A 24,977-nucleotide genomic window follows, 5' to 3' on the forward strand; every position below is an offset into this window, starting at 1 on the left:
AGATTCTGTGTCTCCCTCTCTCTGCCCCTTCCCCACTTGCTCTCTCTCTCTCTCTCAAAAATAAACATTAAAAAAAGGGGAAAAAAGAGTCACATGTTCTACTGACTGAGCCAGCCAGGTGCCCCTCTATTTTTTTTAAAGCTTATTTATTTCTTTTGAAGGGTAGGGGTACCAGCAGGGGAGGGACAGAGGAAGAGGGAGAGAGAATCCCAAGCAAGCTTCATGCTGTCAGCACAGAGGCCAACATGGGGCTCGATCTCACAAACCATGAGACCATGACCTGAGCTAAGATCAAGAGTTGGATGCTTAGCCGACTGACCCACCCAGGACCCACCTCTGCAACTTTTTTTTTTAAGCTTATTCATTTTGAGAGAGAATTCCAAGCATGCTCCGCACTGTCTGTGCAGAGCCCAGTTGAACTCATGAATTGTGAGATCATGACCTAAGCCCAAATCGAGAGTCGGCTTAACAGACTGAGACACCCAGGCATCCCTCTATTGTTAATTTTTTGAGGAACTTCTATACTGTTTTGCATAATGGCTGCACCATTTTGCATTACTACCAACCAACATGGATCATAAGGTTTTATATATTGGAGGTACTAACTTGTTATATTTGTCCTAATTTGATGTGCAGGTTTTTGTAGCTACTCAAATCTCATTCTTGTAGTTTTTTCTTTTGAACATTTAATTAATCCATAATTTATTTACTGTAGGGTCTATGTATCTGACTTTTATTTTGTAAGTAATGTTTAACTTGTCTCAGCTTTATTATTTGTTTTTACCCACCACCACTCCCCACCTTGAAGTTTGAGGTAACATCTTTATTATACATTAAATCTTTAAGTCTATTCCTGGGTTTTATAGGATTGTCCCATTGATTTCCCTATTCTACCACATTGTATTCAATATAAATATAAACAAACTTTTGTATTCAAGTTTGATATTTGATAAGACAAGTCTTCTCTGTACTCTTTCAACAATGCACAAACTGGTTATGAACACTTTTAACCTTCTTGCTAAGGACTGCCAGATTGCTCTCCAGAGTGATACCAAATCATGTCTCTTCCAGCAAGTTAATTGCTGTTTTCACTGCACCCACAACAAAATAGAGTTTTGAACTTCTGATTAAAAAAGATTTTTTTTTTTTTAATGTTTATCTTTGAGAGAGAGCAAGCGAGTGGGGGAGGTGCAGAGAGAGAGGGAGACACAGAATTGGAAGCAAGCTCCAGGCTCTGAGCTGTCAGCACAGAGCCCTTTGCGGGGCTCAAACTCATGAACCCTACGATCATGACCTGAGCTGAAGTCAGTCGCTTAACCAACTGAGCCACCCGGGTGCCCCATTTAAAAAAAAAAAAAATTGTTTTTAATGTTTTGATTTATTTATGTGGAGAGTGTTTACATGGTTTCTTTTGCCATTAAGCAACTTTAAAGAGAAAGCCTAATCAAATCTAAGCTCTGATCCTGTGTTGCTTACATACTAGTTATGTGACATGTGACAAATCACATAGCTCCTCTTAGTTTAAGAATTAATTGTAAAAGGAGGGCACCAGACATCCCTTAACATTTTGAGTCAGGCCTCTTACTTTTTTTTTCTTACATTATTTAAAAGTAGATAACATTCATGTAGTTAAAAATTCAAAAGGATATGCACTGAAAAGATACACAGTGAAAAATATCCTTCCCTTCCCTGTCCCCCAGCCACACAGTTCCATCCTTAGAGGTACCTAGTGTTACGATTTATATTTTGAGGGATATTTTATGTATACACTGTGTGTGTGTGTGTGTGTGTGTGTGTGTGTGTGTGTATGCATGCAAGGACATGCATACATACATGTCATGTATGTGAAATATCTTTTTTTTTTCCAAGAAATAACATTCCATATATACCATTTGGCACCTTTTTTGTATTAACAAATTGGAATTAATCTATAAAGTACATAAGGAGCTTCTTAAAATTCTCATTATAGCCATATAATGTTCTATTATATGGATGAGCCATAATTTAAGCATTCTCCACTGATGAATATTTATTTATTGTTTATTTTTGTGAGAGAAGGGACATAATCCCAAGCTCTGTGCTGTCATCACAGAGCCTGACACAGGGTTCGAACCCATGAATCAAGAGATCATGACCTGAGCTGAAATCAAGAGTCAGGTGCTTAATTGACTGAACCACCCAGGTGCCCCTCCACTGATGGGTATTTAAATTCTAGTCTTATGCTATTAGAAACACTTCTGCACTGAATAAAATTTTTGCATATATTATTTTGCACATGTGAACAAGTATATTTTTAAGACAAATTCCTAGACATGTAATTGCTATGTCAAAGGGTATGTGGATTTTGATCATATATGTGTATACACACGCATGTCTCCAAGTTGCCCTTCATAGAAGTTCTATCAATTAACAGCCTAACAGCAATGTATGAGACTGATTTCTTCCCACTCTCAATAATACAGGATGTTATAAAGGTTTTATTTTGCCATTCTTAAAATTTTACTTTTATCATTATGAATGAGGATGAGCATCTTGTGTTTGACAGCCATCTTTATTTTCTTTACTATTAACTGACAGTGCCTACTGACTGTTAATATCTTCTGCCCATCATTCTAATGGATGACTGGTCTTTTATGGTTTGTGTGATATGTTTATTTATTAGTGAAATTGGTTCTTTATAATTTTGGCTTTGATTTTGTTATTGTTTTTTGAACTTGCAGGAAGTCATTTTGGTATTGCTGAATTCATGGCTTCTGGGTATTATGTCAAACTGAAAAGTCTTCTCCAATACTTACATGTTCTTCCATAGGTGCTTTTATAGTTTTTGTTTTAATTTCAATGTTAGCTTAATCTGGAGATTTTCCTATTATAAAACGTAATTTACAGATTAAGCCTAGTTCTTTAAGACATGTTAAAATTTATCCCAAGTCTTGCAAAATGGTCTTTCCGTATAATTTAGCCTAGAGACTTGATTTGGAAAAAGCATCAATGGGTTACTTATCTGACTTGAGTGTCAGTTCAAAAAGGCCAGTTTGTTCCTTTTAAGTTGTTCATTTTGTTGAACAAGTTCCAGGCACTACTGGAGATACAGGAATGAATACAATTCAGGAGGGAGAAATAAACAACTAAATTAATAGCATAATTTCATTTTATTTTTTTTCTTAAGTTTATTTATTTTGAGAGACAGAGAACACCTATGCACGTGTGCACAAACAGGGAAGGGGCAGAGAGAGAGAGAGAGGGAGAGAATCCCAAGAAGGCTTCATGCTGTCAGCACAGAGCCGCATGCAGGGCTCAAACCCATGAGATCATGGCCTCAGCTGAAAAAAAAGAGTTGGATGCTTAACCAACTGAGCCACCCAGGCATTCCTATTTATTTATTTTTGAAGTAAACTCGGGGCACCTGGGTGGCTCAGTAGGTTGAGCATCCAACTTCAGCTTAGTTCATGATCTCATGGTTTGTGGGTTCGGGCCCTGTATTGGAATCTGTCCTGACAACTTGGAGCCTGGAGCCTGCTTCAGGTTCTATGTCTCCCTCTCTCTCTGCCCCTTCCCTGCTCTCTCTCTCTCAAAAGGAAATAAACATTAAGAAATAATAAATAAATAAATAAAGTAAACTCTACCCTTAACGTGGGGCTCAAATTCACAACTCTGAGATCCAGAGTCACATACTCTACCAACTGAGCCAGCCAGGTGCCCCTGCAAATATTAGAGATTAGTGTCATTGAGAAAATAAAGATAGGAAGTGCTGCTAAATTCATGAAAGACATTAGGTGACCTATTGAAAAGAGGAAAGGATAATAGTCTGTTGTGACTGGTCTCTTCTGATCATATTTTCTCTTCCTCAAAGTTTAGGAATTACTGTATTAATTACCTATTGCTGCATAACAAATCATCCCAAATTTACTGGCTTAATACAACAATAAACATCTCACATAGTATTCATAGGTCAGAAATTTGGGAGCATCTTATTTGGGTGGTCCTAGTTGGTGGGGGGTATCTCTGTCATCATCCAAAGACTTGTCTGGGCCTCGAGGCTATTCTTCCAAGATGGTTGGTTCACTCTAGCAAGTTGATGCCTGATTTTGGTGGGAACCTCAGTTCTGCACCAGGACCCTTCATAAGGCTACTTAACTGCTTCATACATGGCAGCTTTCTCACACTGGGCAGGTGAGTTAAGAGAGCAAAGCAGAAGCCACAATGTCTTTTATGAACTAACATCAGAAGTCACACATCATTTTCACAGTATCTTATTATACAGGCCAGCCCAATTTAGTATGAAAGAGATCCACACAAAAATGTACATACCAGGGAGGCACCTGGCTGGCTCCATTGGGAGAGCATGTAACTCTTGATCTCAGGGTCATGAGTTAAGAGTTACACATTGGATATAGAGATTACTAAAAAAATAAACAACAAAAAGTATACAGGGGTGCCCGGGTGGCTCAGTTGGTTAAGTGTCCCACTCCTAATTTCAGCTCAGGTCATGATCTCACAGTTCACAGGTTCGAGCCCCACATTGGGGTCTGGGCTGACATTGCGGAGCCTGCTTGGGATTCTCTCTCTCCCTCTCTCACCCCCTCTCCCACTTGCACTGGCTCTGTCTCTCAAAATAAATAAAGTTTGGGGTGCCTGGGAGGCTCAGTTGGTTAAGCAACAGACTTGATTTTGTTCAGGTCATGATCTCATGGTCGTGGGATCGAGCCCCACATCAGGCTCCACACTGAGAGTGGAGCCAGCTTGCGATTCTCTCCCTCTCTCTGTCCCTCCCCACTTGTGAGCTGTCTCTTTCAAAATAAATCAACAAACTTGAAAAAATAAAAATAAAGTTTACCTATTAAAAGCGTACATAAGGGATTTAATAATCATTGGGGGGCTATCTTGGCAGCTGGCTACCACAATCGCCAATTTGATCAAATATCCTAGAATTCTAGAGAGAAAAGTGAAGTGCCATAGGAGTTTGATATCTTATTCATCTGTAGTCAAAGTGTCTAAGTTTGAACTGTTTTTAATACATTGAAAAATTTATAGAGGTGCCTGGGTGGCTCAGTCGGTTAAGCATCCAACTTCGGCTCAGGTCATGATCTCACAGTTTGTGAGTTCAAGCCCTGCAGTGGGCTCTGTGCCGACAGCTCAGAGCCTGGAGCCTGCTTCCGATTCTGTATATCCCTCTCTCTGCCCTTCCTCTGCTCGCACTCTGTCTCTCTCTTTCCAAAAATAAACATAAAAAAAGAAAGAAAAATGTATAAGACCATATGTAGGCACTAATTTGTTCAACTATGAACATATAACCCCATGTTTCTCTGCTGCTTCATCTTTGCTTGGCCTGGAATGAAATCTGCATGCTTTAATACCCATGCTTTAGGGTACATTTTGACTACTTCATGCATCATTCAGTGTGTCAGCTTTGCTCTTAGGCTGGCTTCCTTCAAGTCAACGTGGTAGGTGCAGTCCTAAACTTGGCAATATTCATGGGAAGAAAAAAGGGACCATCTCAACCATCTCTTTTGGTATCTCCTCAAGAAGAAACCTTTCCCCAAAGTCCTCCATCAGATATCCTTTTATATCTCTTAAGGCTAAAATTGAGTCAGATGCTTACCCTTTAACTAAACATTGGCTTAGGCCAATAGGGACTTAAACGTCAGCTAGAGGTGGGTTTACCTTTCTCTAGTCATATGGGAAGAGATGGATACTGAGCAAGATCAAACTATGTTTTGCAAAGAACATGTGTGAAGAAGAATGGACAGCAAGCAACAGACTTCAGACATTTTGCTTTGTAGTAATCTACATATCACCTTTCCCCATTCATTTTTAAGCTCTTTGAGGAAAGTAGCTTATACATCTTATTCATGTTTCTCAGCATTTGCTCAAGAGAATTTCATACAGGTTAGATATTTTTGAAATTGCTCATGATACTTTGGATTTCTAAAATATTTTCTTTTAAAACTTTAATAAAAGTCAAGGAATATTTACTATTTTTTTAAGATTGTATTTTTAAGTCATCTCTACACCCAACGTGGAGTTTGAACTCACAACCTTGAGATCAAGGGTCACATGCTCTACCAACTGAGCCAGCCAGGTGCTCCATGAATATTTACTTTTATACTTGCTTTCATCATCTATGAGGTAGAGAGAAAGAACTGCTGTGTACTATTTTCAGTACAAATAAGGGAATGTCTCTCTTAGGGAAGAAACAGTTTGGGTGCCACTTACCCTAGATTCTTATTTGATAGTTCAAAGTCTTATAGTCAACAGGCAAGAGAATCTCGATTTTCTGAATCCCAGCCCCATCTTTTCCATTTTATCTTAAAAAAGATTGTTCCTGGGGCCCCTGGTTGGTTCAGTTGGTTAAGCATCTGACTTTAGCTCAGGTCATGATCTCCCGGTTCATTAGTTCGAGCCCCAAGTCAGGCTCTGTATAGACTGCTCAGAGCCTGGAGTCTGCTTCAGATTCTGTGTCTCCCTCTCTCTCTGCCCCTCCCCTGCTCACACTGTCTCTCTCTCAAAAATAAATAAATGTTAAAAAAAAATTAAAAAACAAAAGACTATTCCTCCTTTAACTGAAATATTCAAGTAACCCAGTATTACATGTTATTGCTATTACTGATCATGCTCTCTTTTCTTCTTCTTCCCTCCCTTCCCCCACCCACCAAAATAACACTGTTTAGATATGTGGTTTTGTTTGGAGGTCATAATCTGCAGAGTGATGAAGAAATAAATGTGAAGGTTATGAGCTAGAAACATTTCAAACCTAAAGAACAAGGTTCTTCCTGTAAACAAGGCCAGAGTCGACATCATAATGCAACTTTACTGGATTTTTCAGAGATGAATGCCTATTCTGTTCCTGAATTTAATTCTACTTATTCACTTTTTCTCTTGTTTTTTTCAGATGAGCTGAAACAATATAACAAATCTGGACTTAAGAGAACATTACGATGAGCCCCTTCAATTGTAGGTAACTGTTATTTACAATTCAGGGACATAACCACACAATCTGTGAAATTTTAACTTTAATCCTTGGAGTAAGTGAGGTAGAGTTGTTTAAAGATTAGTCCTACCTAGCACTCTGCTCTCCCCAGATCCACCCCATGTCTTTATTTGGGAGGCAACAATTTGGGTGCCACTTGTCCAAGATTCTCACTGTATTTAGTAAGAGAACTGGTGATTGCACGTCTTTCTCCACTGCTACACTCTAAGCAATTCATGGTTAAAGATTGGGCCTTTTCATACTTGTACCTCAGTGCTGAACACATCGTGGGGCTTAATAAATATTTGTTGAATGAATAAATCTTTTGATATCCTAGGAAGTAGTGATGGAATTACGTTCCTTGTTCTGGAAAAGTTATCAGTCTATGCATCTTTCAAAATGAATGAATCTTAAAGACAAACCAACTTCCTGCTCTCAGGCCCCTTTGAGCCAAGTTCAAGTCACTGCTAATTACTCAGCTTTGCTCCTACTCAACTTAACTAACCTCTCTTACACTCTTCCATTTTTGGAGGCTGTGACATAGTTCTCCTCTCAGCATTCCTGATACACTTTTATGTGTATTTGATGAGATATCTGATGTTTTATTCTCTTGAAAATCACCCTAGCATATGCAGTTTTCACCCTTTGAGCTGGCTTTCTATCTGGTATCCTATGGCCCCCCTCAACCCAGATCAAACATTTAACGTTTCTAAACAGGAAACAAAAGTTTGCCAAAACTGCCATGATTTCATAACGTAAGAGAACACTTAAAACTTGCAACAAAGGAAATTTAGAATCCTGTAAAGATGTACAACTCCCACCATCTGTCAAGGGACATCATTTCCTCCTCCTGCTTCTGACTTGCAAAAACTACGAGTTAATTTTGTGTACCAGATGTCCATTTTCAGATAATTAGTGTCTCAGTCTTTTATCTACACAAATTTGTCATTGAAAAGGTCCTTGGCTTTGAAGTCAGAGGATGGCGGAAATACCATTTGACAATCTAAGCCCTAGTCTTATTTCAGATTGGGTCGGTTTCATGCGGGGGTCTGTGGAATTTTCCGACTGCTGGCCTGTTTTTCCACTTTGCTTGTCTATGAGGATTTCGGGACACAATTATGCTTCTCTGGGTATCTGCTAGGACAAAGGTTTACTGAAACGGTCACCATTGTGCAAGCTCTATCCGTTGAGTGTAACTAACCTAAACCCAGGGAGATGCAGCAATGTGTTACGCTCTTGCTCACTCCGAAGCGGGCTTCGGTGGGGGCCTGCGGACTTTCCCAAAGCCAGTCCTCGTCCTCGCTGCCATGTTTGTCCCTTCCTCCACGCCGCGACTTGTGAGTCGTCGGCTGTTCCTTCTCTCGTGTCCCTCCCTCCGCCAGCTGTTCCTTTCCGGTACTCTTTCCCGTCCTCCCGCCCTGCTCCGCGCGGGCCACGGCTGATCCTTCAGTTGCCGCCCCTCCCTGGCGCCCGGACCTAGAGCTCCGCCTCACCCCGTCCCGCCCCCCGACTCCCCCCGCCCGCCCCGGCGCAGGCAGCCTTCCCTTACATCCGGGTACCGACTCCAGCCGCCTAGACTTTGGCACTATGGTCATGGCGGAGGGGACGGCAGTGCTGAGGCGGAACAGGCCGGGCACCAAGGCGCAGGTACCATCTCTGCACCTTTTCTGCGTGGGGACTCTCGGTGGCGAGCCGCGCCGCACCTGGAAGCTGGCCGCCCCCGAAAGAAGATTGGGCCGGGGCGGTAAGCTGGCGGGCAGGGGGCACCCGTGCCCGGCCTGCTCTTCCGGAGCCGCAACCCCTGGGTCTGGCTGAGGCGGCGGCCGCTCGCGAGGCCTGCGGAGCCCTGACTTGAGGGTGGGCCAGAGGGGCTGGGTGCGAGCCTCGGGCGGTGACCGCCGGGACCCCGGTGTGCGAGCCCGTCGGCAGCGACTACTTGTTCTCGTCTCTCCCCTGAATTCTGACTATCGTCCGAGGGGCGCGGCCGGCCAGGTGGAGACCCTGGGGTTTTGGGAGGGTCGGTGCCGCCACGGCGGGAGGGGGTGTAAACAGCCAACCTTGTTCTGGCTTCCGGTTCCTACCTGGCTTGTGACGTGCCTGCCCGGCTTCTGCCTGCCAGCTTGTCTAGCCGGATCCTGGTGGCGATTATCCTCCTGCGGTTTGCCTTTGACCATTTCTCGCTGCAGCTTTTCTCTGGCCCAACAAGTTTCATCATCAGGTTGCTCTTGTTAGATGTCATTCCTTGTTATTACATGTGAGGCATAGTTTGGGAATAAACTGGTAATAGTTTTATCAACTTTTAGTAGGCAGTATCTGGGGTGAGTTTGTGTTCATTTAGGTATTGGTTCTGGGGGATTTTCAAAAGGCGGATGCCTCACATTCTAAGAAAATATTCACATAGACATTTAGATTTGATGTGCTTAATCCACCAGCTGTTGAACAGGTGCTCTAAAATCAGAAGAGATGTGTTAAAATGTAATTTTAAAGAAAAAGTGATATAAGTGGGGAAAACAAACTGGAAAAAAACATGGAGCTCTGACCATATGCCAGAGAAAATATTTTAATATACTGCACAGAATTTTGGAAAAGAAGTCCTTTCAAAGTATCTTTTATATCCAGACACTTCCCAGATCCATGTTTCAGACAGGGAAACTGAAGCCCAGAGAATTGACTGCATTTGCTCAAGGTTACATAGTCTCTGGCTCATTGGTGACCTTGTTTATTCATCAAGTTGCTTTTAGTACTGAATTTTGGAGAGTTTAGTTTAAAAGTCTTACTATAGAGTCACATTTAGCTGTCAGTTACTTTTGGCAGTTTTGTGGACATATCACTGGGAATTTACATATTGTATATGGTTTCTTTAATTATTTTTTTAGTGTTTATTTTTGAGAGAGAGTGAGCGAGTGCATAAAAGAGGGGAGGGGGAGAGGAGCAGAGAGAGGGAGACACAGAATCCAGTGGGCTCCAGGCTGTCAGCTGTCAGCACAGAGCCTGACTTGGGGTTCAAACTCATGAACTGTGAGATCATGACCTGAGCTGAAGCCAGACGCTTAACCGACCGAGCCACCCAGCACCCCAATATTATATATGGTTGCTTTTTACTTTTTCCAGACTTTCTTTATAAATGCTCTTTGTCTCAGAAACTTTTACCTCATATTCTGTAGGAACACTGTTTCTGATTCTTCTCTTAAGTGATCAGCTTTTATATTTTTATATTGAGGTGGACTCGTGTTCTCACATTCTGAGAAGCGCCATCCATTTTTATTTACTCAGTTCTTAATTTTGAAAGGTTAGAAAGAATATATTTTAAGTTAATATTGTAACATCTTTCCTGTTATGAGTAAGTAACATATAAGAATTCTCCTTTGCTTTTTTCCCCACATTGTCATAGATCAAGGTTGTTAAATAAAATATCACAGAAAAGGTAAGGATTAAAAAAAGAAGACTGCTTAAGCAGCATTCTTTCCTATTTCTTATCTGTCACATTGATTTCCTTCAGTGGAATAGATCTATTCTAAATTATTTATTTAGAACTATAATAGAGTAGGTGAGGTGTCTTTCTACTTATTTTTTTCCTAGTTTTTTTTTTTTTTAATTGGTTAGATTGGGATATAGGCACATAGTTGGTTTTCAGTAAATGTTTATTTCATGAAATGCATGAGAATGTTCATTAAGCCAATTTTTGGTTCCTTTTGTAAGTGTTTAACAGTGTTTGACAGTTATGATGAGACAAAACATTTGGTTACCAGCTAACACTTTTATATCTTTTCTGTATATTCCTATATGTGTGTTTTAATATTTTTAAAACAAAATATTTTACAAACTACCTTAATTTTTTTAAAGGGAAGAATAGTCAAAGCATATTGATGGAAAACATTTTCAGTATAAATTGCATAGAAAGAATTTAAAAAAACTACATGCTATCTAGGAAAAAAACACCGTGGAACAATTTCTAGAAAGTTATTTTTATTTCTTGATCTACCTATTAAATAACATGAGAGCATATTAAATAACATTAAATAATATGAGAGAAAGAGCAAGTGAACTCAAGCAGAGGAGGGGCAGAGAGAGAGACAGAGGAAGAGAGAGAATCCCAAGCAGGTTCCGAGCTGTGAGCGCAGAGCTCAGCAAAGGGCTCAATTTCAGGAACCATGGGGTCATGACCTGGCCCCAAATCAAGAGTGGAATGCATAATTGACTGAGCTACCCAGGTGTCCCTCCTGACATATTAAAATAAGTTAGTTCATTTTCATTCATATAGGGCAACTATAAAAAAATGTGAAAAGTTTAAGACACTTAAGGTATACCTATCATCTACTCTCATAACTAAGACGTTACTAATACAGATAAATCCCTCTTTATCACACTCTTCTGTCTTCTACTCACTTCTTCCAACCAAATGATAGTGATTATCATTGCTTTGCTGCATACTTTTACTATGTATGCATTGTCTCCAGAAGTATGCTTTGCACTTTCTTAAATTTTTATTCATGTGGTATCGTACACTGAATTTGTCATTTGCTCCAGCTTTTGCTTAAAGTGTTTGGAGACTTACCCATGTTGATTGATACAGGGTTATAGATCACTGGTTCACTACTCCTGTTTCCCTCAGTTTTACCCCAGACACATTTATCAAGCAACTACTATATGTTGTGCTGCCTGCTAAGGATACATAGGTAGACTTTGCTGAAAAAAATCAGTCAGATGGGAAGATTCTTAAATACTTAGGGGAATGTCTGTGAACTGGACTATTTATAGAGAATTTCAGAACTGGTGTAAGGTGATCCACAAAAGTACCAATTGCCCTTAATGAAGACTGGTTGACTACTTTTTAGCAGAGCTCATATTTTGATTTAGAAATTTAAAACACCGTTTGGAATTGTAATAATAATTTATAATGTCTGTCTAAAATAGTACTTGTGGACAATAACTACTACTAGCACCACCACCACTGCCACCACCGTCACAAACTATTCTCTTTAGGTAAAAACTGAATCAGTGCTTGGGGATTTTTTTTCAACTTAACTTTTTGAGAGATATTTAACCACCATAAACAAAAAAGTGATAGATTTATCTCCTCAGGTAATCCATGAAAAGTTTAGGGATTTATGGTTGAAAATTTTAACTTGTAGTTCAGTTAAATAAAATCTTGGTGTTCATTTTAAAGTTCCTTTGACTTACTCACTGATAATCATGTTGTTTATAGTATGAGAGCTTTCTTCTCCAGTATGACTTTATTAAGAATTAAAGTTAATGAAAATAATGTTGCCTCTTTGTAACTTTGTATGTGCTTTAACCATGAATTTTTTTTTTATAGGATTTCTATAATTGGCCTGATGAATCCTTTGATGAAATGGACAGTACACTAGCTGTTCAGCAGGTAATAACAATAGTTTTTTGCAACTCCAGTAACCTGAGCATTTTCCCTCCCTTGGAGTAGTTAAATATTCCTATGTCTTTTAGCATAAGTCAGAATCCATGGAAATAACAGGATGCCTATTTAAAACTTTTATCAGTCTTTCATTTTGTTTTAAGATGGCATAGTAAGCTATACTGAAGCTTAAGTACATTTTAATATCTATTAATATGTGCCAAATTAGGGTACCAAATTTTACTTTAGAGTGAATTTAATTCAAAGTTAATTGAATGCTAAATTAGAATAACATGATTAAGTAGGAAGAAAGAGCATACGTGGTTACTGAAACTTGAGAACATGTATCTAAACTTACATTTTTAAAAATTATTTTGAAGTTTATTTTGAGAGAGAATGTAAGTGCAAGTAGGAGAGGGGCAGAGAGGTGGGGTGGGGGGGAGAGAGAGAGAGAGAGAACGAGAACCCCAAGCAGGCTTGATGCTGTCAGTGCAGAGCCCTACTGTGAGATCACGACCTGAGCCAAAATCACAAGTTGGATGCCTAACAGACTGAGCCACCCAGGCGCCCCTAAATTTACATTTAAATTTTAGTTGCCATTAGCTCTTAATGTTTGTGCTCTCTAATACATTTGAGGGCTAAGATGCCTCCTTTTAGGTTATTGCCACTATTAAGTAGTTCACTAAGGCAGTGATTATCAAGGAGATGGACTTCTGTAACTTGTGTGGGTTGAAAAGCCCCTCAGGGGATTCTTAAACGTTCTTATTGAGAATCACCCTACATTGGGTTTTAAAAAAATGTAATAGTTCTTCCAAAATGAGTAAAATCTAGAATCTAGGAAAGAAATACTTGCTAGAGCCAATTATTAAAAGTTGCTTTAAGAGGTTAACAAAAAGATGAGTAAAATTGGACTAGGAATTGGTTAACTAACCAGTTGGACTAGTAAGTTGGATTTGGCATTGGTTAACTAACATTTTTTCTTAAGTTTATTTATTTATTTTGGGAGAGAGCACGTGTGCCAGCAAGGGAGGGGCAGAGAGGGGGGTAGAGAGAGAATCCCAAGCAGGCTCCACACTGTCAGCACAGAGCCTGATGTAAAGCTCAAACTCACAACTCAAAGTGAAATCGTGACCTGAGCCGAAGTCAAGAGTCAAGTATAAGTGAAGAGTCAGATGCTTAACCAACTGAGCCACCCAGGGGCCCTGGTTAACTAACATATTTAAAGGAAAAATATGTAATAAAGAGAGGCTTGGCTTTATCTTGATAGTGAGATAATAGAAGTAGAAGCTGTTTGGATTTATTGTGTTATTTGAAGATTCTGGGAAATCAAACAGGAATACAGTTGAATTCTTTGAGCATAAAAACCAATTCATGATATTAACAGAAATACTAAAAACCTTTCGAATGGACTCAGTATAATATTTAGCACAGGAAATGGAAGAGTATTCATGAATGAATGGCTTTATTTGTTCATTGCCTGTAAAGAATGTATTGTTCAATCAGCAGATATTTATTGGGCAATGAGACAGGCCTTGTGGAAGACACAGAAATATAAACCTAGAGTTCTATGCCTGGAAATTGGGAAAAATTACAGGAAAAGTGTGTGGATATTTCTCCCTTAAAAAATTTTTTTTAAGTTTATTGTTTATTTTTGAGAGACAGAAAGAGTGAGCCAGGGAGGGGTAAGAGAGTGAGAGAGAGAATCCCAAGCAGGCTCTGCACTGTCAGCATGGAACCCAGTGTGGGGCTTGAACTGTGAGATCATGACCTGAGCCATCTCCCTTTAAAAGTAGAGGTTGTGTACTGCTACTTTGTTGAATTCATTAGTTGGAACTTTTTGTGTGTGCGTGTAATCTTTAGGTACATATTGAGAACATGTCATCTGTAAACAATTTGACTTCTTCCTTTCTAATCTGGTTGCCTTTTATTTCTTTTTCTTACCTAATTGCTCTGGCCAAAACTGCTAATACTCCTTTGAATAGAAGTGGCAAAAGTAGGCATCTTGTTCTTGATCTTAAGAGGAAAGCTTTCAGTCTTTCACATTGAGTATGAGGTGCACTGTGGGTTTTTCATACGTGACCTTGATTATGTTGAGTTATTATGTTACTGGTTTCCTTCTGTTTGTAGTTTGTTGACTGTTTTTGACCTAAAAAGGTGTTTAATTTTGTCAAATATACCAATTCAGATGAACATGTGATTTTTCCCCCTTCATTTTGTTAATGAGGCATATATATCAGTTTTTGTATCTTGAACCATCCTTGCATTCTAGAAATAAATCCCCCTTGATAATGATCTATAATTCTCTTAATTTGCTGTTGAATTTGGCCTGCCAGGATTTTTTGTGTCAGTATTCATGAGGGATATTGGTTTCTAGTTTTCCTCACGTGTCTTTGTTTGACTTTGGTGTCAGGCAATGCTGACATCATAGAATGAGTTAGGAAGTATTCCCTCCTCTTTGATTTTTTTAGAAGAGTTTGAAGAGGATTGGTGTTCTTTATTTTTTTTTTTTTGTTATTATTTTTTAATCTATCTTTATTTTTAGAGAGAAGGAGAGAGTGCAAGCAGGGGAGGGGCAGGGAGAGAGGGGGACAGAGGATCCGAAGCAGGCTCTGCTGACAGCAGAGAGCCCGATGTGAGCCTCAAACTCATGAACCATGAGATCATGACCTGAGCAGAAGTTGGATACTTAACTGACTGAGCCATCCAGGCATCCCAGGATTGGTATTCTTGAAATGTTTGGTAAAATACACCACTGAAGCCATTGGGTCTTTTCTTTGGTTGCACAACATTGTGAATGTAATTAATGCCACTGAACTGTACACTTAAAAATGGTTTAAATGGCTATCCTCATTGAATGGTCTTGGCACACTTGTCAAAAATTATGTGACTATGTATGTAAGGATTATTTCTTTGGGCTCATTCAGTTCCATTGGTCTGTATGTCTATCCTTATACCAATACTACATTGTTTTGATTACTATAGCTTTGTAGTAAGTTTTGAAATTGGGGAGTGTTGAGTTCAACATGCTTCCCAACTGAGCCTGCCAGATACCCTGTTTTTTTTATTAATACTGAACCACCTTTCATTCCTTGCAGCTTCCTCTTGATTGATGTTTGTATGGTATATCTTTTTCCATCCTTTTACTTTTAATCTACCTATATTTGAAGTAAGTTTCTTGTAGACGGTGTATAGTTGGGTTATCTTTTCTTGTTTTTTTTTTTTGTGTGTGTGTGTGTGTGAGTGTGTGTCTTTTAATGGGTGTATTTAGGCCATTTAATATTAATTTAGTCACTGGTAGATATGTTTACATTTAGGTCTACCATCTAGGTTGTTTCCTCTGGGTTTTTTGTTGTTGTTCGTTTCCTCTTTTCTGCCTTTTTACAGATTGAACATTTTTAGTGTTCTATTTTAATTCTAATTTTGTCTGTCTCTTTATGTAATATATTTTTTTAAGTTTATTTATTTTGAGAGAGAGGGTGAGAGAGAATCCCAGGCAGGCTCCATGCTCAGCACAGAGTCTGCGGCAGGGCTTGGTCCCTTGACCACAAGATCACAAGTCAGACACCCAACCAACTGAGCCACCCAGGTGCCTCTGTATAATATATTTGAAATATATATGTAGAAACTATCATCTTATGGATCCCATTATCCCTTTATGCTTTTCCTGTCAATATTACATTTATATACATTGGAAACCCCATTAGTCAATGTTATATTTTTGCTGTCATCTGCCAAAACATATTTCAAAGAACTCAGGAGGAGAATGGCCTATTATAATTATACCCAGATATTTATAATTTCTGTTTTTCTTGATTCTAACTTTTCTTCTGGTGTTATATTTTCCCCCTTCTGTCTAAAGAACTTCCTTTAGCAGTTCTTTTAGAGTGATCTGCTGGCTAGAAATTATCTTTTGTTTTCTTTCATCTGAAAATGTCTTTATCTTCATTCCTGAAGGGTATTTTTGTTAGATATAGAATTCTGGGTTGATAGTTCTTTCTTTCAGCACTTTGAACATGTTGTGTCCGTTCCTTCTGTCTGTGGTTTCTGATGAGAAAGCGGCAGTTTTTAAAATATTTTGTAGGTCATGTGTCTTTTTTCACTGGCTTATCTTTAGTTTTTGGCAGCTTCATTGTGTGTCTAAGCATGGATTTCTTTGAGGTTTTTATTTGTTCACTCTGCTTTTCTCTATTGTGGTAAATATATTTACCATTTTGCCATCTTTAAGTGTACTTTTTTAAAAAATTTATTTATTTTATTTATATTTTTGCCCCCAGCGTAGGGCTCGAATTCATGACCCTGAGATCTACCGATTGAGCCAGCTTAAGTGTATAGCTTACACTATAAAGGGGCCCTTTAAGTGTGTAGCTCTGTGGCATTAAATATATCCACATTATTGTGAATCATTATAGCCTCTATCTGCAGAAATTTTTTATCTTTAACAGCTGAAACTCTGTGTCCATTAAACAATAACAACTTTCCACTACTCCCTTCCCCCAGTTCACTCATCTTCTTGAATTGAGATTTTCACATATTCTTTGTATACCGAGTAATTTTGGATTGTATTCTGGACATTTTGAATATTATGTTGAGACTTTGGTCTTATTTAATCCCACAGAGAATGTTATTTTTGTTTTAGCAGGTATCTGACCTCGTTAGATACAGGTTGCCAGTTCCAGTGTTTGTTCAGATTTCAAATCTTTGTACTCTTCCTTGAATCTGTTCTGTGTGTACCAATCTGTGGTCAGCCTGGGTGGAGGTATATCTGTTAGTTCATTTCTCAAAGTCTGTCATATGCTAATTATGATCAGATCAATGTATGTGGGCATGCACAGACTAGGATTGAGCCCAGGAGTTCATAAACACCTTATGGGGTCACATTTCTGAATTTTGCTCTCTTTTTTTTTGAAAAATTTTTTTTTCAACGTTTTTAATTTATTTTTGGGACAGAGAGAGACAGAGCATGAACGGGGGAGGGGCAGAGAGAGAGGGAGACACAGAATCGGAAACAGGCTCCAGGCTCCGAGCCATCAGCCCAGAGCCTGACGCGGGGCTCGAACTCACGGACCGCGAGATCGTGACCTGGCTGAAGTCGGACGCTTAACCGACTGCGCCACCCAGGCGCCCCTGAATTTTGCTCTCTTTAATATCTCTCTGATACATTCTGGTTCCCTGGGGCCCACCTTTTTGATCTTCCAACCAGAAACCACTTACTAGAATTGTGCTGCAGTTGTGGGAAGACAAAGAGAGAAAAAGAAACAGAGTTTGATCCACCACCAAATGGAGAGGACAGTTTCTCTTCCTGAGAATTTTGTCTCTTGAATTTTTCTGTTGCCAGCTGCTTTTGCTGCCATTGTGGAAATGTCTTAGGCATAGGCTATGAAAGTGGAGAAAAAGCAGAGGGCAAAAAGCCAGCAGCTTTCTTTCATTCTTTTTGAGCTTTTAGGAGTACCATTTTCCACTCCTTGAGCCAGAACTATGTAGTTTCTCCTGGATCTTTTAGCACCAACAGAGCTCATTTTTTGGGTTGCATCCTATATTGAGTTTAGGCCAGGGGATACCAGAGGGGAAAAGAAGCATCACAACTTCACTGCGAGTTCAGTGATACTTTGAATCTGGTGTTCTTTCCAGCTCTTCTTTTTGATATTTGTTCTTCAGAGATCTCAAATTGCTATACCATGCATTCTGTCCAGATTTTATAATTGTGTACGGTGGGAGAGAAAAGTTGATGTGTGTTTACTCCATCTTACCTAGAACTGGAAGCAATAAAATGCTTTTGAATGGTATTTTACTGTTCCCAAATGATTTCTAAAAACTGCTTTAGGAAAAATCTTCTGTAAAACACCATACTAGATCATTGTAATTCTTAATAATTACAGCCCACAGGAATAAATCACTGGAAGGATATGTTTGTGCCTTTTTCATAACAGAAGGAAGAATTTTATGCCCCCCCCCCTTTTTTTTTTTTTTTTTTTTTTTTTTAAACTTAGTCCAGAAGTATGGTATAGTATATTCCTGTACTGAGGAGACTTGAAAGGCCTGGGAAGTAAGTATATACTGAGAGCATCTGAAATGCTAGTGAGCTCGATCAGGTGACAGTATGAAGTAGAAGTGGTAATACCTTTAGAAGCTACCTGAAAAAATTCTTTTCAAGAAATGGTGGTAAGTTAGGATTTTAAAGTTCTTGGAAGCATAAAGAACACTCTTGTGAGGTTGTTTTCTGGATTTTTCTTTGGTAGAATTTCTTAAAGAGTACAGAGCTAGTTTCTTAAATAATAGTTGTATAATTTACTCAGCTTCAAAACCTCTCTCTTAGCGTTAAAATTCAACAAAAGTTTTGTGTAGTTATGGTACTACTTTTCCATTTAACTGAATTACTAAATAACATAAAGATAATGTTGAAAATGTACTTAAGAATATTACAGCTTTTCATGATAGGGCCAATTCTTGCCTTTTTTCCCCATTTCATATTTGTGTATCTTGTGATGCACTTGAAAAAATTAATCCAAATTTAGATTTATACCACATTATGTGTGACAGGGACAGGATAGAGAAACATTACAGTTGTAAATCTTTAGTTTTCAGAGGTTTTGAGAATGATAAAAATAATTTTTCAGAATGAACAGAAATTGCTAATAGTACTAATAACTCAGAAACAATATAAAAATTTCTGTAAGGTAAACATTATATTTAGGGAGCATTAGAACATTTCTTTTTCTTTTTTTTTTTTTAATTTAATTAATTAATTTTTTGGTTTTAAATCTCTCTTTTTTTTTTAAATTTATTGTCAAATTGGTTTCCATATAATACCTAGTGCTCATCCCAACAAGTGCCCTCCTCCCTGCCCATCACCCACTTTTCCCTCTCCCCCACTCCCCATCTACCCTTGGTTTGTTCTCAGTCCTTATGGTTTGCCTCCCTCCCTCTCTGTAACTTTTTTTTTCCCCCTTCCCCTCCCCCATGGTCTTCTGTTAACGTTTCTCAAGATCCACATATGAGTGAAAACATATGGTATCTGTCTTTCTCTGCCTGGCTTATTTCACTTAGCATAATATCCTCCAGTTCCATCCACGTTGCTGCAAATGGCCAGATTTCATTCTTACTCATTGCCAAGTAGTATTCCATTGTATATAAAAATCACATCTTCTTTATCCATTTATCAGTTGATGGACATTTAGGCTCTTTCCGTAATTTGGCTATTGTTGAAAGTGCTGTTGTAAACATTGGGGTACATGTGCCCCTATACATCAGCATTCCTGTATCCCTTGGGTAAATTCCTAGCAGTGCTATTGCTGGGTCATAGGGGAGATCTATTTTTAATTTTTTGAGGAAGCTCCACACTGTTTTCAAGAGCAGCTATACCAGTTTGCATTCCCACCAGCAGTGTAAGAGGGTTCCCGTTTCTTCACATCCTCGCCAACATCTATGGTCTCCTGATTTGTTCATTTTAGCCACTCTGACTGGTGTGAGGTGATATCTCATTGTAGTTTTGATTTGTATTTCCCTGATGATGAGTGACATTGAGCATTTTTTCATGTGTCAGTTGGCCATCTGGATGTCTTCTTTGGAAAGGTGTCTATTCATGTCTTCTGCCCATTTCTTCACTGGATTATTTGTTTTTCGGGTATGGAGTTTGGTGAGTTCTTTATAGATTTTGGATACTAACCCTTTATCTGATATGTCATTTGCAAATATCTTTTCCCATTCTGACAGTTGCGTTTTAGTTTTGTTGATTGTTTTCCTTTGCAGTGCAGAAGCTTTTGATCTTGATGAGGTCCCAATAGTTCATTTTTGCTTTTAATTCCCTTGCCTTTGGAGGTGTGTCAAATAAGAAATTGCTGTGGCTGAGGTCAAAGAGGTTTTTTCCTGCTTTCTCCTCTAGGGTTTTGATAGTTTCCTGTCTCACATTCAGGTCCTTTATCCATTTTGAGTTTATTTTTGTGAATGGTGTAAGAAAGTGGTCTAATTTCATCCCTCTGCATGTTGCTGTCCAGTTCTCCCAGCACCATTTGTTAAAGAGACTTTTTTTCCACTGGATATTGTTTCCTGCTTTGTCAGAGATTAGTTGGCCATACTTTTGTGGGTCCAATTCTGGGGTCTATATTCCATTGGTTTATGTGTCTGTTTTTGTGCCAATACCATACTGTCTTGATGATTGCAGCTTTGTAGTAGAGACTAAAATCTGGGATTGTGATGCCTCACATTTTGGTTTTCTTCTTCAATATTACTTTGGCTATGCGGGGTCTTTTGTGGTTCCATACAAATTTTAGGATTGTTTGTTCTAACTATGAGAAGAATGCTGGTGCAATTTTGATTGGGATTGCATTGAATATGTAGATTTCTTTGGGTAGTATTGACTTTTTAACAATATTTATTCTTCCAATCCATGAGCATGGAATGTTTTTCCATTTCTTTGTACCTTCTTCAATTTCCTTCATAAACTTTTTGTAGTTTCCAGCATAGAGATCTTTTACATCTTTGGTTAGGTTTATTCTTAGGTATTTTCTTTCTTTTTTTTTTTTTTTTTTTTTTAAATATTTCTATTGAGAGAGAGAGAGAGCATGAGCAAGTGCAGGTGAGGAAGGGGCAGAGAGAGGGAGAGAGAGAGAATCCCAAGCAGGCTCTGCATTGTCAGCATAGAGCATAATGCAGGGCTTAGTCCCCTGAACCGTGAGGTCATGACCTGAGCCAAAATCAAGAGTCAGACACTTAACGGACTGAGCCACCCATCCGCTACTAGGACATTTACTTTTCTTAGCTCATTTAAAAAAATTTTTTTTAATGTTTATTTATTTTAGAAGGAGAGAGAGACAGAGTGTGATTGGGGGAGAGGCAGAGAGAGAGGGAGACACAGAATGTGAAGCGTGATTGGGGGAGAGGCAGAGAGAGAGGGAGACACAGAATGTGAAGCAGGCTCCAGGCTCTGAGCTGTCAGCACAGAGCCCGACCTGGGGCTCAAACTCACAAACCGTGAGATCATGACCTGAGCCAAAGTCAGATGCTTAACCGACTGAGCCACCCAGGTGCCCCTTTCTTAGCTCATTTTAGATGATAGCTGTCTCTCTTTCCATAGAAGTATGGAGGACTCACATTTTTGCTTTCTTTCAGAGTTAAGGATTTCTTCTGTTCTCTGTCTTTTTTATTAAGTTTTATTTATTTTTGAGAGAAATGGAGAGCGTGTACACAGACATGGAAGGGGGAGGGGCAGAGAGCGAGAGGGGGAAGAGAGACTCACAAGCAGGATCCGTGTCAGCACAGAGCCCATATGGGGCCTGAACCCACAAACCGCGAGATCATGATCTGAGCCAAAATCAAGAGCTGGACACTCAACCGACTGAACCACCCAGGCGCCCCTGTTCTCTTTCTCTCTCTCTCTTTTTTTTTTTAATTTTTAAATGTTTCTTTATATTAGAGAGAAACACTGGTGAGTAGGGGAGGGGCAGAGAGAGACAGAGACAGAATCTGAAGCAGGCTCCAGGCTCTGAGCTGTCAGCACAGCCTGTCGCAGGGTTTGAACTCACAAGCTGTGAGATCATGACCTGAGCAAAGTTGGACACTTAGCTGACTGAGCCACCCAGTCACCCCCCTAGGCGCCCCTGTTTTTTTAATTGTTTTACATGTATTATCATTAATAAAATCTAGATTCCCTGAAGATTGACAACTTGTACCTCTACTTATAAAAAATTGAATAATTTTGAGTAAATTCAGTTACTAAACATGTGGTTAAAGACTTAGTATTCATTATGAGCCAGCTGTATTGCATAGAATATATTTTTGTGTGCCTAACTACCAAACTCTTGGGGATCACCAGAGAATACTAAAGAATCAGTCTCCACCCCATTTTTGGTAAATTTTTTCATCCCTAATCCCCCATGGTTTTAACATTTCAGGTAAGTAGTATCTTTATCCTTGACTTCAAGTAATGTAGTTTAGGAAAAGACAGTGAAAATTTGTTAAAAACCTCCTATGTGCCAGGTTCTAATACTAAAATTTAAAACAAAACTGAGTCTCTGTTTTTTGAGGGAGATATTAAAAAATAAATAAATGCTATTTATTGAATAAAAGCAAAGACGAGTGTGTTGGGGGGAAAGGGAATTTGGAAAGAATTGTATGGAATTTGAGGTGGCCGGTGGAAAAGGTAAAGAATTTGGTTCTGTCTATTTGCGAGAATCAATTTCATGCAGAACTTTGGAACTTGAGATGGGGTCAGAAAACCAGGGAGAGTAGTTTAAACAGGCATTAGAGAATCATTAAAATCTTTTAAGCAAGCTTTTGACAGAGTAATTTTCAAAGAAAGGTTGCCTGAAAATAGGCAAAATACATTGGCATAACAAGGCCTCGTAGTTATTTCTGTAATTAGGTATCTTAGTCTTATTTAGCCTGTTCAAATTTTAGATTATTTAAATCATAGATTGCATGAAACATTAAAAAGATCTGAAATTTTTATTTAATTTTAAAAATGAATGTCCATGCCTTTTTTTTAACTTAGCTTTTCTGCTAGTCATTTTTTGTTTTTTAAACACTTTATTGGATACCACATACCCTAAAATCACCCATTTAAAATATACATTCATGGTTTTTAGTATATTCACGGGGTTCTACACTATCACCACAGTTTAATTTTAGAACATCTTCACTCCCCACCAAAAGAAACCTCATTCACATTAGCAGTTATCTCCATTCTCCTCTGTCTCCCCTTCTTTCTCCAGTCCTGAACAACTATTTTTTGTCTCCATAGATGTGCTATTCTGGATAATGCATATTAATAGAATCATGCATTATGTACCACAGTTATATGGTTTACATTTTATGTCCTTATGAAAATCATAGTTTCACTTTTGATCCCACATCCAATCCTGGTAAGTACCATATCTGCATTTATGTGATATATCTTACCCCAAAGGAGTTGAGTTGGAGAAGGTAAGGGTTACCTCCTATCTTCTGAATTACTTGATTTCCTGTTATGTGTATAACCTAAAAAAGTTGAAACATAGGAGCAATCATGGACTCAAAAATTAAATATATTTTAAGATTTACCATGTACTATAGTATGTTAATTAATTATGAGAACTTTTTTTATTATAGTATATTCAGCAGAACATAAGAGCAGATTGTTCCAATATTGACAAAATTCTTGAACCACCTGAAGGCCAAGATGAAGGTGTATGGAAATATGAACATTTAAGGTAAGTCTTTATAATATATCAAAATAGTAGTAGTATTTCTATTAGTAAAAATAACCTTTAATGCTGATGATTATGAATCATAAATAAAAATCATTATGTAATTGCAGACTAAAAAGCTGAATTCTAAAGCTTTTGTGTTTTTGGTATTATAAAGTTTTTAACTTTGTTATTCACTGATTTTTTTTTTCTAATTTATGGATTTGGGCATTATCTTTTTACACAATTTTTCTTTTTTTTTTTTTGGCAAAACTATTTAAAAAATTTTTTTTTAACATTTATTTATTTTTCAGAGACAGAGTGCAAGTAGGAGGTGGGGAAAAGAGAAAGGGAGACAGAATCCGAAGCAGGCTCCGGGCTCTGAGCTGTCAGCAGAGTCTGACGTGAGGCTCGAACTCACGAGCTGTGAGATCATGACCTGAGCCGAAGTCAGATGCTTAACTGACTGAGCCACCCAGGCGCCCATGAAAAACTATTTTTGAGAGAGAGAGAGAGATTGTGGGGGGGGGGGTGGAGAGAGAGAATCCCCAGTAGGCTCCACACTGTCAGCATGGAACCTGATGTGGGGCTCGAACTCCCGAACCATAAGATCATGACCTGAGCTGAAGTCGTATGCTTAACCAACTGAGCCACTCAGGCACCCCGCCCCCCTCCGCCCCCGGCCTTTTTAAGTAATCTCTATACCCAGTGTGGGGCTTAAATCCATGAACCCAAGATCAAGTTGGTAGCATTCTTACCACCTGAGCCATCCAGATGCCCCTACATAGTTTTTCTTAAACACAAATTATTCCTTAACCACAAATACATTGTTTCTATTTTTCCACTCATGATAAACTTTATTTCTCTATAAAGTTTATTTCACTATAAAGTAACACAAGATTCCAGTCTAAGCTTGGTGTCTGATGAGTTGCCTATTAACTACTGTGAACTGTGGTAAATAAAAATTAATTGTAATTCTGAAGGAGTTTGGGAACTTTTGATGATGCCCTTTGAATGAGAAAATTGAAGACTAGTGAATGACTAGTTAACAAGAATTAACTTTAAAAGCAGCTTAGGGGCGCCTGGGTGGCGCAGTCGGTTGGGCGTCCGACTTCAGCCAGGTCACGATCTCGCGGTCTGTGAGTTCGAGCCCCGCGTCAGGCTCTGGGCTGATGGCTCGGAGCCTGGAGCCTGTTTCCGATTCTGTGTCTCCCTCTCTCTCTGCCCCTCCCCTGTTCATGCTCTGTCTCTCTCTGTCCCAAAAATAAATAAAAAACGTTGAAAAAAAAAAATTTTTAAAGCAGCTTAATCCTAGGGGTGCCTGGGTGGCTTAGTTGGTTAAGCATTCAACTCTTGATTTTGGCTCAGGTCATGATCTTGCAGTTTGTGAGAACGAGCCCTGAATCAAGCACCATGCTGACACTTGCTGTCAAAATAAATAAAAATTAAAAAATAAATAAAGGCAGCTTAATCCTGAAGT

At 38.8% G+C, this 24,977-nt stretch overlaps 2 protein-coding genes across 5 annotated transcripts in view; one reads left to right on the top strand and one right to left on the bottom strand.

Moving 5' to 3' along the window:
- The window catches only part of LOC102961463 (MOB-like protein phocein), a 43,637-nt gene that overhangs the window by 6,281 nt on the left and 12,379 nt on the right, over positions 1 to 24,977 (top strand). Inside the window, exons 1-3 of one of the 4 annotated variants that reach the window (XM_042995007.1) lie at positions 6,798 to 6,955; positions 12,285 to 12,347; positions 23,421 to 23,521. In XM_042995007.1, the coding sequence (XP_042850941.1) occupies positions 12,321 to 12,347; positions 23,421 to 23,521 (128 nt within the window). In that variant the 5' untranslated portion in view covers positions 6,798 to 6,955; positions 12,285 to 12,320. Of the gene's footprint in view, positions 1 to 6,797; positions 6,956 to 8,494; positions 8,615 to 9,021; positions 9,186 to 12,284; positions 12,348 to 23,420; positions 23,522 to 24,977 lie in introns of those variants that run through there. The other 3 variants (XM_042995005.1, XM_042995006.1, XM_042995008.1) reach the window with 3 other exon arrangements.
- Positions 17,949 to 24,977, bottom strand: part of RFTN2 (raftlin family member 2) — a 136,068-nt gene continuing 129,039 nt past the window's right edge. The window contains exon 11 of the mRNA XM_042995001.1: positions 17,949 to 18,091. Within this exon, the coding sequence (XP_042850935.1) occupies positions 18,082 to 18,091 (10 nt within the window). The 3' untranslated portion in view covers positions 17,949 to 18,081. The remainder of the gene's footprint in view (positions 18,092 to 24,977) is intronic.

This window comes from Panthera tigris, chromosome C1 (genome assembly GCF_018350195.1).
Source record: "Panthera tigris isolate Pti1 chromosome C1, P.tigris_Pti1_mat1.1, whole genome shotgun sequence".
Lineage (NCBI taxonomy): Eukaryota > Metazoa > Chordata > Mammalia > Carnivora > Felidae > Panthera > Panthera tigris.